The following is a 16,851-nucleotide window of genomic DNA, read 5'->3' as shown; positions in this document are numbered from 1 at the left end:
TTACACTAAAGCTTCAATTTTTTCCCAATTCATTAAGAATGACCCCTGAATCACAAAAGCCGAAGAATAAATAGTTGAAATTACTAAAAATACTTTAGCGTAGAGAGCGAGGTATTAGGAGGAGGTGAGCCCCTTATATGGGTAATAATTTCTGTTTGTTTTATGTTTTAATGCTGCTGCTTACTTCCAGGTGAAAAAACTTTTTCATTGTTTTTTTTTTAAGTAATGCTAGTAAATCCTGCGCTCCCTTATGGAAAATTTCTTCCCCCATGACAAATTCCTCGATGAAAAGTTCCCCCAGCATATCCCCCTCTTCTCAACCCCTGCCTCCAACGAAAAAATCCTCCTGAAAACGCCTGTACACTTCCCAATAACCATTACTATATGTAAGCACTGGTCAAAGTTTTGAACTTGTAACCCCTCCCAAGGGGACTGTGGGGGAGTAAGTCGTCCCCAAAGACATAGTTATGAGGTTTTTCGACTACGCTGAATAAAATGGCTATCTCAGAATTTTGATCCGTTGACTCTGAGAAAATGATTAGCGTGGGAGGGGGCCTAGATGCCCTCCAATTTTTTTGGTCACTTAAAAAGGGCACTAGAACTTTTCATTTCCGTTAGAATGAGCCCTCTTTGCAACATTCTAGGACAACTGGATCGATACGAAGACCCCTGGGAAAAAAAAACAAACAAATAAACACGCATCCGTGATCTGCCTTATGGCAAAAAATATAAAATTCCACATTTTTGTAGATAGGAGCTTGAAACTTCTACAGTGGGGTTCTGTGATACGCTGAATCTGATGGTGTGATTTTCGTTAAGATTTTGTGACTTTTAAGGGGTGTTTCACCCTATTTTCTAAAATAATGCAAATTTTCTCAGGCTCGTAACTTTTGATGGGTATGACTAAACTTGATGAAACTTATATATTTAAATCAGCATTAAAATGCAATTCTTTTGATGTAGCTATTGGTACCAAAATTCCATTTTCTAGACTTTTGGTTACTATTGAGCCGGGTCGCTCCTTACTACAGTTCGTTACCACGAACTGTTTGAAAATTCCAATAAACATACCTTAAGAGATGATATGACAGCCCAGTGTCCCTAGATCAGGGTCTAAAAAGAAACTTCCAGATGATTTTCAAAATGACACTAAGGTCATCCAAGTTGTCAGAGCTTGCTAAGTTCCAGTTTCCAAGGAATGTTCAGAAGGATGTCAAACTCATTCAAAAAGTGCTATATACATTGCTATTGTTTTTGCTATTTCATCCCCTGTATGGATCAATATTATACACTATGGTCATTGCTGTACATTAAAATCAAAATTGATGATAGACTTGCAAATGTAACTAAACATAATATATTTTTTTCAATTGATATAAAAGATCAATTTTACAACTTAAAACAATTAAAAATTCTTAATGAGAAAGAAAGTTGCCTAATTCTTGAGCCCCAATAAGGTCACTTTGTTTTCAAACAGTTCATGGTAACGATCTGTGAGTAAGGAGCGACCCAGCCCAATCGTAATCGAAAATCTAAGAACAGGGATTTTGATGACAATAGGTCAAAAGAAAAGACTTTTTAGGTCCAGTCCTAATATATAAACAATCATTTAGTTTAGTCTCATCCATCGGAAGCTACAAGCCTGGGAAAATTTTCCCGATCCTCCAAATAGGGGAGAAGAAACTCAAAAGAGTTAAGAGATCTTAATCATATTCATACCATTCAGTACAGAATATTTAAGAACCTTATTGTGGAGCTCCGGGTTCCCAGATATGTCCTCTCACGCCCTTATTTTCTCCCAAGATATCCCATCAAAATTCTGAGATAGCCACTTGGTTTAGAATTGTTGAAAGGTTCAACAACTATGCCTTTGGAGATGACAAGACCATCCCCCCCAGCTCATGGGAAACATTGAATTTCTTGGAGTGTTAGGCGGGATCTCTGTACGGGGGATTTCTCACGGGGAAATTTTTTCTCCAGATAAAAGTTTCCGGGGAAAATTTCAGAAAATATTTTACAAGGGAGGGGAGATTAGCCGGCGCAATTTCTAAAATGGTCAGAAAACGAATAAAAAACATATATTTTTCTCTTGGTAGTAAAGAGCAGGTTTAAAACTTAAAACGGAAAAAAATTTTTCCTTATGTGAAGGTGCCCCTTCCACATCTCCCGTTCTTTACGCTGAAGTATGAGTCTTGTTCAAGTTAACTAAGAACGACTCCTGAATCCCCAGGGTCAATCAGTTTGAATCATAAGTATTTTAAAGAACTTTGAAACTTTAGCGTAAAGATCTAGGGGGTAAGGAAGAGGCAACCCGTCTCATTTACGGAATAATTTAAAAACTTGCTTCGTTTTATCATCTAACTGAGTAGTCGATGTGTTACACCAAACTAAGCTTATCAAGCACGTTCAGTCTCTAAGCATTTTCGTTCAAACGAGCGGTATCGAAGAAATGACAATTCAGATAGACCACTAGCAATAAATTATTCTGAATTGTCGGGTCAATATAAATACCAGAATCAAAGTCATCGAAGCGACTTTATAGCTTTGAAGTATGTGAAAGACAATGGTCAGATCTTAAAAAAGACCTTTGTTTTTTACTTTTTGCGACTTTTTTCTCAATTTAGCTTCATCCACGTTTCAGGACTATCTCAAAGTCAGCAATATGTCATTGTTGTACTTTTTGGTACTAGTTTTTGGCACATGCCAAACAGTGCTTGGCCATGCCACATGGCCAAACATGCCATGACAACAGTGCTGCAAATTTAACTAATATTTAACTAATTAACTAATTTGACTAATTTAAAAATTTAACTAATTGATTTATTTACAAATACTTTATTTAGAAACTTACCACTAAATGCTCCTTCGAATTCTGAAAAGTTCAATATGAGACAATATATCACCAAAAGATATTTCATAGTAGCAATACTATGAGCCATACTTAGTTACCCAGTCCTTGAAAGACCTCGGAATACTGAAGCAAATTAGCAGAGGAAAAGGCTTTTGAACTTTCAGCATGTATCTCGATGGGCAAAACTAGCGTATTTGTTTGATATGTACAAAGAACCTAGATATTTGCATGGAACAGGTCCTGCATTTTGCCACGTTGGCAATGTAAATTTACCAGCTCTGAAGAATTTGCACGTTTTCCCAGAAAATAGGTAGGTTACATCAACATTACGCTTGACAAAAGTTCTTATGTTTATGTTTTACATACGTAAAAGAACGTGTATTGAACATATTTACATTTTCCCAGAAATCTAGCCAATGGTTCTAGAAAATCAAGGAAGGGGTTATTTAAATGAAAGTTGAAAATGCTAGTGCCGCTTTAGTGCAGCCAAAGGGATTTTGCCACGAGATTGTGCTATTTTCTGCCATACTGTTTCACCAAAAACAAATTATTCCTAGATATTGGCCTTATTGATCCAATGACATTCTTGAAATAAATCGTTTTATACATATCGAAATACTACAAATGGAGTTTCCCAAATATAAATAAAGGTCTGAGAGGAGGGAGGGTTGAAGATAATGATTAATCTCTAATAATCTCACATTCTGGAATAAGGGTGCTGTTAGGCGAGGGACCCCTCTCTACTGTAGGTTTTTTTTTATATTTTATATCATAAAAGATTTTTTTCACATTCTCATTGGCACAAAAGAATCTATAAAATTTGAAGGGGAAAACTCACGAGAACAATTCACAATTCACGAGAAAATTCAGGAGAAACTTACCAGGAAAAGGGGGCAGTTAACATTAAAGACTTGTTTTATCGACACATCAAAAAGAAGACTCCTTTTTCAGCAATATGCCCCCCCCCCGTTTTGCATGCACTTTCCGTGTACTAATTGACTAAGAATATCTGAACAGATTTGCTGGATGTCATGTTACCATCGACTGACCACCAGGTGCCCCAGATTAAAATTTATATACCAATGTGCCATTCCTGGGGTACTGTGAAAGATAAAGTTTTTACACTTAAGTCCTGCGTCGTTGAAAATACGATTCATTTCCTTCTGAAAGCTTGTCAAAAATTGATACGGGTAAGAGTTTTTGTTCTAATTAAACAAAAAAATACAAGTTTTTTTAAATGAAAGTAAGGAGCGACATTAAAACTTAAAACGTACAGAAATTACTTCGTATATGAAAGAGGCTGGTTCCTCATCAGCGCCCTGCTCTTTACGCTAAAGTTTTTTTTACTGTTTTAAAAAGTAGAGCAAAGCTCTAAAAAGAGTCAAACTTTAGTGTAAAGAGCGGGACGTTGATGAGGAAGCAGCCTCTTTCATATACGAAGTAATTTCTGTTCGTTTTAAGTTTAATATCCATAAAAAAAATGGAATTTTGATACCAATAGATACATCAAAGGAATCGCATTTTAATGCTGATTTTAAATATATAAGTTTAGTCTTACCCATTAAAAGTTACGAGCTTGAGAAAATTTGCATTATTTTAGAAAATAGGGGGAAACACCCCCTAAAAGTCATAGAAGCTTAACGAAATTCACACGATCAGATTGAGCGTATCAGAGAACCCTGGTATAGAAGTTTCAAGCTCCTATCTACAATAATGTGCAATTTTGTATTTTTTTGCCAGAAGGCAGATCAAGGATGCGTGTCTATTGGTTTGTTCTTTTGTTGTTGTTGTTGTTTTTTTCCAGGGGTGATCGTATCGAACCAGTCGTCCTAGAATGTTGCGAGAGGTCTCATTCTAACGGAAATGAAAAGTTCTAGTGCCCTTTTTGAGTGACCAAAAAAATTGGAGGTCACCTAGGCCCCCTCCCACGATAATTATTTTCCCAAAGTCACTGGATCAAAATTCTGAGATAGCCATTTTATTTAGCGTAGTCGAAAAACCTTATAATTATGTCTTTGGGGACCAATTACTCCCCCAGAGTCCCCGTGGGAGGGGCTAAAAATTACAAACTTTGACCAGTTCTTAAATATTGTAATGGTTATTGGGAAGTGTTCAGACTTTTTCAAGGGGATGTTTTGGTTGCGGGAGGGGTTGAGAAGAGGGGGGTATGTTGGGGGAAATTTCCATTGAGGAATTTGTCATGGGGGAAGAAAATTTCCATGAAGGGAGCGCAGGATTTTCTAGCATTAATAAAAAAAAGAACAACAATGAAAAAGTAACTATGAAAAAATTTTTTCAACTGGAAGTAAGGAGAAGCATTAAAACTTAAAACGGACAGAAATTATTACGCATATGAGGGGCCCACCTCCTCCTAATAATTTGCTCTTTACGCTAAAGTTTATTTAGTAATTTCAACTATTTATTCTACGGCTTTTGTGATTCAGGGGTCATTCTTAATGAATTGGGATCAAAATTTAAGCTTTAGTGTAAAGAGCGAGGTACTGACGAGGGGGTGAACCCCCTCATATATGTAATAAAAACATGAGAATACAAAAGTGCGTTACGTAAGCTAATTTATAAGCTACGTATATCTTTTACTAATAAAAAAATCGTAAAAAAGTTCTAGTTGCCTTTTTAAGTAACCAAAAAATCGGAGGGCAACTAGACTTCCTCCCCCACTCCTTTTTTCTCAAAATCATTGTATCAAAACTATGAAAAAGCCATTTAACCAAAAAAAAATTAATATGCAAACTTCGTTTTAATTATTCCTCTGCGGAGAGCCAAAACCAAAACATGCATTGATTCAAAAACGTTCAGAAATTAAATAAAAAAAAAACAAGTTTTTTTTAACTGTAAGTAAGGAGCGACATTAAAACTCACGAACAGAAATTACTTCGTATATGAAAGGGGCTGATTCCTCATCAACCTCCTGCTCTCTACGCTAAAGTTTTTTACTGTTTCAAAATGTAGAGTCGAGAGAAAGAGTGAAACTTTCAAATACTCTTCAATACTGAACTCTCCTTCCGTTCTCCACTCTGCACTCCCAACCCCACCTTAGCCCCTGCCCACCCTTACCTCCCCAGTCCTCCCTTACTGCTCAAGCTTCTCTTACTCCCCTACCCAACCTAACAGCAAAAATAAATTCAATAAATTTTCCCCAAAAAACAATCTTTTACGTTCTGTTTAAATTTAGGTGGGTGCTCCGCCACCCGAATGCTCAGTGGTAGCTCATTCCGTACAGATGGACCCAGGTGTTTCATTGAAAATGAAACCCTAGTACCACGACCCAAATCAACAACTATGTTATCACTTTGCCTAGTTCCATAGTTATACAGGTCAATATTAATTTGGTAAAGACTCTTAAAAACATTAGGGGTTAAACATTTCCTACACTGAAACACAAATACTGAAGCTTGGTAATCTCTTATCTGACCAACATGAAGGAGCTTCAGGGACCTAAAACAATCGACGGTGTTATGTACATCCTGTTCATGCCTACCGATTACTCTAACAGCTTTATTTTGAAGAACTAGGACTCCTCCATAGTTTCATAAGAAGTTTCTGCTCTATAGACTGATTACCATGATGATATTTCTTTTGATGCGTTTACTCAATGCTGTTTTAATCTTAGTCGTTTTGTCTCTAGTTTACAGTCAAATTTGCGTACTTATATTTTAGGTGATTTTAACTGTGATCCAAATATAGCAAATGAAAGGGGTACAATTTTATCTTCTTGTCTTCCTAATTTTTCTGTTTTACCGAAATCCCAGGATTTTACTTATATTCATTGGAGTGGTAGTACAACTAATTTTGATCATGTTTTTTCTTCTAACCCAAGTGATCCTTTGCCTGTGGTTAGTGTAATCGAAGATTTCCCCGTTAGTGACCACATGCCGCTTCAGTTCCTTATACCCCCTTTGGCTTCTCGTCCTCCCCCAGTTCATTTTTCTGGTAATAAGCTTCCTAAATTTTTTGATCGGGTTGATTGGAATCCAAATTTTAGACCGCTTTACCAAGAAAGAGTTGGGACTTTAATTGATAAAGTTTATATCCCTGATAGTTTGGATTCAATGGACAGTAATCCCTCTTTGACTATTAATTGTCTTTATTTTGAATTAATCCATTGCTTAAAGTATGGTGCTGCGGCAGTTTTTCCTACTAATAGGATAAGATTGGGCGCGCAGTAAGCTTTTTGGAGCCTCAATTCTTTTTTGGTAAATTCTAATAAGGCGTCTAAACAAGCGTATTGGGAATGGTGGGCCCTCGGTAAGCCAAGAGACTCGCATCCAGTTTTTTTGCTAATGAAAAAGAGAAAGGCCGAATTCCAAGCGGAGCTCCGTCGTCATAATAACCTGGTCATAGAAGAAGCTTCTTCAAACATTGATAACGACAAGGACAAGAATCTCCTTTGGAATGTTCTCCGAGGCAATAGGCGGATTAACATGCCTGATACTAATTCCACACCATCGTTAAAAGAGTGGGAAAATTATTTTTCTGAGTTGTCGACTTCGTACGATTCTAACAGTGTCGTGTTGCAATTAGATGAAAGGTTGAAGAATTTTTCAACTTATTACAGGATTTCTGAGGATATGTTACGTGGAGCAATCAAAACGTTAAAGGCGCAGTCGGCTAAGGATCATGATGGCTTATTTGCTAATCACCTCAAACTTGCTCCTTCTTCTTTTCTTATTACTATACTGGCATTTTTCAACCTTTTACTTACTACTGGTTTAGTACCATCGTCATTCTTTATTGGCATAGTTACGCCTATTCCTAAGAGCGGGAAAAAAGACTTGTCATCTTGTAGTTCCTGGAGGCCAATTACTAGAGGTTCTATGATTGGGGAAGTGTTTGAGTTGTGTTTGAAGGATCTTCTTGAAATTCTTGACACTGGTTCTAATCAAGTTGGTTTCAAGAGAGGTTTGGGATGTGACCATGCCCATGCATCTTTCAACAAAGTTATCGAAGAAGCGAGACCGCTCTACGCCCTCTTGATTGATAACAAAGGGGCCTTTGATAACATTTCTCATGCATCCGCTCTGCTCACTTTAATCCATGCTGGATTGCCCCTAGCTGTCATACGAGTCCTTCGCTCTTGGTATTCTGGTTTAAAGATCCGTATCTGTCCGAGTTCGTCTTCATCTCAGTCCAAATTAATTCAAGTGGGTAGAGGAATTAGACAAGGAGGAATTATTTCTCCTTATATATTCAATTCTTGTTTAGCTACTGCCCTTAATTCTCTTTCCTGCTCGTCTGTTTCATTATCTCGAAATCTGTCTTACATTGCATATGCTGATGACATTATCCTTCTAAGCCGGTCCAAGTCTAGTCTTGTTTCTAATTTTAATATTTTAATTAATTGTTTAAAAGGTTTGGGCCTTTCTATCAGTTTTGAAAAATGTCAATTTTTTGTTGTAAATTGTTTAGAGGATAATGTCAGGGCGACTCTCGATTGCGGCAATGGTGTTATTTTTCAGTCGTCGCCAATAGTCACTTATTTGGGATTACCTTATGCTGCTTCGAAAAGAGATTTCAAACCAGTCCTGGTTCAGCATGTTCAGATGAAACTACGCAAGGCATTTGGTCATTTAATTCGTTTTCGGGGTCTTTACCGTGGGTACGTCCTTGGTCGTATGTATAGCGCTGTTGCTCTGCCTCACGTATTGTTCCTGTCCCTCCTCTTCCGAAATTTCAGACCTTCTGATCTTTCGCCCATTAAAGTTTCTTATTTTAAATTTTGTAAATTTTTATTTGGTTTTCCCCTTTCTTTTAGTAACACTGAGATTGTTTTAAAGCTTAATGTGAAGGATCCTGTAGTCTGTATAAAGAAAAAATCTAAAACATTTGAAGATAGGGCAAAAATTAACCTTTTAGGCCATAATTTATTTCCGTTTTTTAGCAACAGTTCTGGCTCTTCATGATTTATAGGTTAATCTATTTGCAAGTGTTTTTGTATCTTTTTTTTAAGTGTTGGATGAATATTTGATAGGTTTTGATTGTAAGTGTTATCATTTGTTTTTTCTTTTTATTATATTGTAGCGTACTCCTCATTTTTTGAGGGAAATTAAGAAAATAAATAAATAAATAAATAGGAGGCAACCGTAGGAGATATATTGATAAACCAACGATTAATACATAGTTAAAAGTATTCTTTGAGAGAGAAAATGCTACAGATGTTGAATTATGCCTATCCCACGAGTAATTTTTGATGCAATTGTGTCATTGTGCCAATTCTGTGCCAGATTTGCAAGGAAGATAAAAACCAAGGTAGCGGAGATGATCAACTTGCTAAACTGGATTACCACATATATTTACCTGGCCAGACACATCCAGTGATGTACCAACTCTACAGAACGTCATTAAAAATGTCTTGTGAACATAATCACACAATGCGAGATTCGCTTTTCTTACCTGGTTCTTCACAGATGAGGCAAACAAAGTTAAAACAGTACCAACAGAAGACGAGATAAGACACACATCTTCTAAACAAAAGTACATGAGATCAACATCATGAATGTATTAGATGGCAGATTCAGAAAGCGGTCTGAATCAGTCGTAGAGTTTCCGTTGTGGTGTATTAATCGTTTAGTGTTTACGACGATAAGTGTTTTATTATGTACGTTTCTTTCTGCATTTGTCTCTAAGTTCATTTTGTATGTATAGAGGGTTCAAATATATTGTTACCACAATGTTAAATTACCTGTCACGTGCCATCATAAAATCCTGGAATCCAAGCAGAATTTTAATTCCCTCTTACCCAGTCTAAATCCTTCGATAATTCTTTTTTTTTTTTTTACCGATATTCAAACTTAGAACCAGCAAAAATCATTACATGTATGATGGATTTACCCTTTCCTCAATACCCAGTTCTTCAGGCTAAAGTATTTTAGTACTTAATAGAAAAAACTTCTTATTCTAATTAAACAGCCATTGTGTTTCAGGAAACGTTCTTAAAAAATTGAGACAAAAAGTTGGACTTTAGCGCAAAGACTGAAGTGGTAAGATGGGGACAACCCATTTCATTTACGGAATTATTTCTTTTCTTTTTAAGTTTTAATATTGCTCCTTTCTTTCAGTTTAAAAAAAATATTTAATTTGTGAGCGTTTTTTACTTAAATTTAAGGAAATCCAGCTTCTTCCACAGAAAATGTTGTCCACCACAGAAAATTCTTGAAAGTGAAATTCCTTCAAACCCTCCTTCCCACGGAAAATTTCTCCCAGATAATTCTATCCTTGCTGAAAGCCCCCAGGAGAATTTTCTTGTGGACGATTTCACCACAAAAATTCTCCGTGGCATGCTTTCATTTGAAAAATTCTTTAATTTCTGATCGTTTTTTTGAACCAAGTTGGAAATCTACCTTCCATGGTAAATTTTTCCGGGAAACTTCCCCAACAAAAAAATAGCTGCATACTTCCCAATAGCAAATGCTATACCTAAACAGCAGATACACTTCTTAAATTATAGCCGTTTTCTCAAGGACTGTAGGGGGTCAAATTATCCCCACATAAATAGCTAATAGACCTTTAAATTATGCAAAACAAAACGACTACCTAAAAATATTGATCAAGTGATCTTGGAAAAAAAGGAGTGAGAGATGGTGGACCGCCTAGAGCAGCCGCCCTTCAATCCTTACAGTCACTTAACTGAGCATCATACCTTTAAATTCCTGATCAAATGAGCCCTGTCTCAATTTTCTAGAATCATTAATTCGATAACATTACCCTTGGGAAAAAACAAACAAAGAAAAAATATTTCTTCAGGTAAAAAGGTAAAATTCTACAGTTTTGTATACAGGAGCTTAAAAAATCTAAGGTAGGATTCTCCGATGCGATGAATTTGATGGTACAATTTTTGTTAAGATCGTTTGATGTTGTTGGTTTTTTCATCTTTGTGAAACATTGGGCAATTTTTTTTCGAGCTTGCAGCTTTTGTTGGGCAACATTAAACTCATTTCACTTTATATTTGATTCAGCATAAAAATTGGATTCTTTTGCTCCATCTCTTGTTTTCAAAACTCTTTTTTAGCGTTTTGGTTGCTACTAAGCCGTGTCACTCCTTACTTACAGCTAGTTACCACGAACTGCTTGATACTGTTCCACAAGGGTTTGTACTAGGAAAATTACTATTTAAATTTACATTAATGACCTTCCAAAATTTTTATTTAATTGAAACGTTATGTTTAAAGATAACAAAACATTGACTCACACAATACTTATATTGATTATGGCTTGTTTTTCCCTTTTCAATTACTAAAATGCTTATTAACTCATTGATGAATCATACCTAAGATATTCCCTATCATTACTCAATATACATTCCCTATTCGTAACCTCTTCAGATGATACATACTAAGTTCATAAGAATATTGTCGGTATTTTCTTTCGTCATATTAACCGAATTCGAAATCTTTTAGTATGAAAAACTTTATTGTTACTGCTTCATATTAATGAAGCAGTTGGGGGCGATGAAAAATATAAATTTAAATTTAATAATAAGGAACTATTTATAAGTAAAAGAATAAAATATTTAGGCTTTATCTTATCTGAAAATGGAAGCCTAAGGAGTCATGTTGATGAAATAATTAAGAGAGGTAGGGTGGCCATGTCAGGAATATTCAGAAACCCGACGATAATGGGGATTAAAAACCTAAAAATGCATAAAAGAATATTTAACACAAAAATTTTACCCGTGATAGAATATGGAGCAGAGATATGGGGTGGAGAAATGGTGCAGCAACTGGAGTCCCTTCAGCTCCAGTATTATAAAAGAGTGTTTGGTCTACATCAGACAACTCATTCACAGATTCTGAAAGGTGATATGGGCCTGTTTTCTTTAAAGCTACGTAGGTATATTTTAATGCTTAGATTCTGGTTGAAGTTTACTAAGAGTAATGAAGATAGACTAGTAAGAGCGGCATATGAAGAGATTTTGAAATGTGGTTTAAAAACCTCGTGGCTATCCCAAATTAAATCATTACTAGAAAAAGTAGGAATGCCTTATTTATGGAATAATGGTCTTTGCTCTAGTGATATACCAACAAATTTAGAAGGCCAGGTACGATTTATATTAGAGAGTCAGGAAATTCAGCATTGACAAGGGCTGGTTTTAGATTCTACAACCCTACAACATTATAATCAGGCAAAACCTAGTTTTGGAAAGGAAGTTTTTTTTAAATTTAATTTATCGGCTATGATTCTACGTCGTTGGATTCAGCTTAGGGCGAACTGTCTTCCAATCCAGAACAGGCAAAAAACTTTCGACAAAAATAAAATGATAGTTGGTCCTGATAGGCGGTATGTTTGTCCCCTTTGTAAAGATGATGATGAAGACTTTGATCATTTTCTCCGGAAATGCCCGGTGCTCTTGGATTTATGGGAAATTTATTTGCATGGGATTAATTTGATGCTTCCGGGTATTCTACAAAATATTAACCCAACCACAATATTTTGAGTGGGAGTATATATAGATAAATCCTTATTAAGAAGAAAAGTTTTATATGATTAGTTTCTTTTGTTGTTAGATTAGGCACTTTTTGCGTCGAATTCTGTTTTTTGTGCGTGTTTGTAATTCGTACTGTTGTTAATTTCCTTGCTTGTTTGTTATTTATTTAAATTTTTGTGTGTATATGGCCCATGGGTTTTTGTAATACACCTATCTATCTATCTATTAATTGAAAAGGCTTTCCGAAAAATATTTTTTCAAAGAGGAGTAAAAACGCATATAGGACCAACAAAAATAAATATTAATTAATATTTTATAGTAATTAATATTTTAATTAATATCAATTTAGTAAGTAATTTGCAACGTTATATAAATCGCGGTTCTTATTGAGAAGGCTTAAGTAGTCGATTTTCGTTCATAAAAGTAACTTCTGTTTATTTGCTTTTAAATCTGGATTTTTATTATTTATTACACAATTTATAATTGAATACTATTCTATAATATTTAAATAATACCGTCAAACAGTTCGTGGTAACGAACTGTAGTAGGGAGTGACCCGTCTCAATAGTAACCGAAACTCTAAAAAACGAAATTTTGATACCAATAGTTGCATCAAAAGAATTGCATTTTAATGCTGACTTTAAATATATAAGTATTATCAAGTTTAGTCTTACCCACCAAAAGTTACGAGCTTGAGAAAATTTGCCTTATTTTAGAAAATAGGGGGAGACACCCCCTGAAAGTCATGGAATCTTAACAAAAACCATCACACCATAAGATTCAACGTATCGGAGAATCAAATAGTAGAATTTTCTAGCTCTTATCTACAAAAATGTGGAAGTTCTGTATTTTTTGCCAGAAGACAGATCACGGATGCGTTTTTATTTGTTTTTTCCCAGGGGTGATTGTATCGACTCTCTGGTCCTAAAGTGGCATGAAAGGGCTCATTCTACCGAAAATTAGAAGTTTTAGTGCCCTTTTGTAGTGACCCAAAAATTTGAAGGGCACCTAGGCCCCTTCCCACGCATAGCTGTTCCCCAAAGTAACCGGATCAAAATTTTGAGATAGCAATTCTGCTCAGCCTAGTCAAAAACGTAAAAACTATGTCATTGGGGACGACTTAATCCCCCACAGTCTCCCGGGGAGGGGTTGCAAGTTACAAACTTTGACCATTGTTTATATATAGTAATGGTTATTATGAAATGTACAGATGTTTTCAGGGGGACTTTTTCGCGTTAGGGTGGGGTGGGTTGGGGGAAGGGGTTAGGTGGGAAGATCTTTCAATGGAGGAATTTATCATGAGGGAAGAAAATTTCCGTGAAGGGGGCGCAGGATTTTCTAGCATTATTAAAAAAACAATGAGAAAATAAATATTTTATTTTCAACTATGAGCAGCATCAAGTAATGAGCAGCATTAAAACTTAAAATGAACATATAGTATTACGCATATAATATATATGAACATATATTAAGCATATAAATACTAATTTGCAACTTTTGTCTTAATTATTCATATGCGGTGATGCAAAATCAAAACATGCATTAATTCAAAAACGTTCAGAAAAAAAAAACTTTTTTCAACTGCAAGTAAGGAGCGACATTAAAAGTTAAAACAAACATAAATTATTCCGTATACGAAAGGGATTGTCCCCTCCTCAACGCCTTGCTCTTTACACTAAAGTATAAAAACGAACACTAAAAAAACGAACAGAATAAAAAATTAAAAAATAGTTTTTCCACAAACTAAACTTTTGAATAAGAGTATGAAGGTGAAATCCTTGAAGGAGTTTTTTTACTTTTCCCACAAAAAAAGTTTTTTAAAGAAAACTAAAGAGCTCCATTAAACCCTAAATAATCAGAAATAAAGTCAAATAATCTTCAAAGCATAAAACTATCACACATCACCATCAATGTAAGAGATCACGTGGGTCCTTTTTAAGAGCTCACTTGGGTCCTTCAAAATAATCAAAGAAATATTTAGTGAAAGGTCATTAGTGATTAATATAAGTTAAGTATTTATTACTATTTTTATATTTTATAGTTATTTCAGCAAGGTGATTTTACTTCTGGGGAGGTAGGGAAGAACCCGATAGTTAAGGTAATAATAAGTAATTGTGGAGGAGTGTGGCTGTCTTGGGAGCGAGGTGAGATCCGATCTGCGTGATAGTGATGAATCTTTATATTTACGGGTCTCACCGTCAAATGCACAACAGAGCAGGGTCTATTATATGATTTAATTTCGTTTTCTTTTTAAGATAAACCAGATTGAACTTGAAAATAACTTGAATAAATAAATGAAACCCATAACGAACAGAAATTACAATAAATAACCGAGTCAAACTCAAAACAAGCAAAAATTAACACTAGTAGGGCTGAAAACCCCGCGATGTCTGAAGACCAGAACATATTTTGCACTTCACTAAAAACAAAAAAAAATTAAATTTTTACTTGTTTTGACTTTAATAAATGAAAAATATTAAAAATATAAGCAATAAATATGAGTATATGAAAACTAAACTAACACAGTTAGACTCACAGTCATTTGTTTGTTTTTTTTTAACAAAAATATAGTCTATGTAGTCTTGTACGCAACCAGCATACATCTAGTGCCTTTTAATTTAGTATTAAAGGGAAACTTAGCCTGTAGAGCATAATGGGCAAATTGCATAACTGTCTGGGTTGATATACCCAATATCCCAGGAGATATTGTTACTAGACCGTTCAGCTATGTTGAACAAAATGGCAAAGTATTGCCATTATAATCTCAAATATTATAATTTCAAATATAAAATAGTATAATCTCAAAGTATTGAATGAATGTACTAAGAAAATTAATACGCTTGTCTTATTATTAATAATGCTTCGAAAGACGGCTAATATCTGTAGACAATTCTTCTGGAAAGCATCTAACAAATCATAATTTGTCTCTGGGAGACTGAGAGTGAATATATTTAAGAGTTTTCATTATCACATCCGATATTCTAGTCTTAATTCACATTATCTTCCTTTTCTTCCAAATTGTTTTCAACTGTGAAAAAACAACCTGGGTCATGGGTATTCTTTTTTTAATATATTCTGTAAATATTACTAAATAATATGTACTAATACAACTATTAAACATTAATTTCTAAATACTAATTTTAAAAACCGAATATTAGAATGATAATCTAAAGTACTAAATGTAACCTTATCATTCATGTAGCGAAAACCTGAAACTTATTTAATAGGGTAATAAAGAATGAGATGTCTTACGGAAACACTGGTATCTCTATGCTGTACACCTGTATCTTATTTTTCGCTTATCATTAACCTCTCGCCAAACCGTTAACTTTTTAAGGCTTTGTGTTCATACCATATACATTTTAACTTCCTTGAAATTCGTTAAAAAAAAAAAACCAGATAAACCTATATATTATTTTCGTTCCTTAAGAGGAAGAAGCAAAAACTTAAATATCTATAGACAAATAATATAATGGTGACCTCATTTTTAGCATAACAGCTAAAGTACTTTAAGAAGGATATAAGAGTTTAAGAAAAGCTTTGGAATTGTACAAATGGGACTTCAACCTTTAATTGAAACAACATCCAATAATAGCAATAAAAAATTCTTCACTGTAAAAATAGTACCGTACCGTAAAAACAAATGCTGTCGAAAATACGCTACCGTAAAAAAGGTACGTGAAAAATAAATATTTAGTATTTCAGCACTGGAAGTCACTTTTTAATAAACGGTCTTGAGTGATTACACAATTGAGTCAGATGCATTGCATTGTGAAATTGCAATAAATCTAAAATAAAATAAAAATTCAGTAGTAGTTATGGTGGCTTAATTAAAGCACAAAAAAACGAAAGAAGATCATAGGATTTGATGAAACTTGCAAAATTTTCAACTTCAAATAGTACATTTTTCTCCAAATCTTTGACAGGTTGACTGCGCAGTTAGTATTTCACTCGAGCCCAGGCTTATAATAAATAAGAGATTTATCAAACAGTTCGTGGTAACGAACTGTAGTAAGGAGCGATCCGGCTCAATAGTAACCAAAACTCTAAAAAATTGAATTTTGATATAAATAGCTACATCAAAAGAATCGCATTTTAATGCTGATTTTAAATATATAAGTTTCATCAAGTTTAGTATTAGCCATCAAAAGTTACGAGCCTGAGAAAATTTGCCTTATTTAGGAAAATAGGGGGAAACACCCCCTAAAAGTCGTAGGATCTTAACGAAAATGACACCATCAGATTCAGCGTGTCAGAGAATCCTACTGTAGAAGTTTCAAGCTCCTATCTACAAAAATGTGGAATTTTGCATTTTTTGCCAGAAGACAAATCACGGGTGCGTGTTTATTTGTTTGTTTTTTTGTTTTTTTTTTTTTTTTTTTCCCCAGGGGTCATCGTATCGACCAAGTGGTCCTGGAATGTCGCAAGAGGGCTCATTCTAACGGAAATGAAAAGTTCTAGTGCCCTTTTTAAGTGACCAAAAACATTGGAGGGCATCTAGGCCCCCTCCCACGCTCATTTTTTTCCCAAAGTCAACGGATCAAAATTTTGAGATAGC

General features: G+C 34.8%; 1 protein-coding gene across 2 annotated transcripts in view; it reads right to left on the bottom strand.

Moving 5' to 3' along the window:
- LOC136025429 (mucin-2-like) overlaps positions 1-3,040 on the bottom strand; it is a 163,589-nt gene extending 160,549 nt beyond the window's left edge. For both annotated transcript variants that reach the window (XM_065701458.1, XM_065701461.1), the window contains exon 1: positions 2,852-3,040. In XM_065701458.1, the coding sequence (XP_065557530.1) occupies positions 2,852-2,939 (88 nt within the window). In that variant the 5' untranslated portion in view covers positions 2,940-3,040. The remainder of the gene's footprint in view (positions 1-2,851) is intronic.
- Between the last annotated feature and the right edge of the window lie 13,811 nt (positions 3,041-16,851).

Source organism: Artemia franciscana, chromosome 3 (assembly GCF_032884065.1).
Source record: "Artemia franciscana chromosome 3, ASM3288406v1, whole genome shotgun sequence".
Classification (NCBI taxonomy): Eukaryota; Metazoa; Arthropoda; class Branchiopoda; order Anostraca; family Artemiidae; genus Artemia; species Artemia franciscana.
The sequence above is the reverse complement of the archived record's forward strand: the minus strand, read 5'-3'. Positions and strand labels throughout refer to the sequence as shown.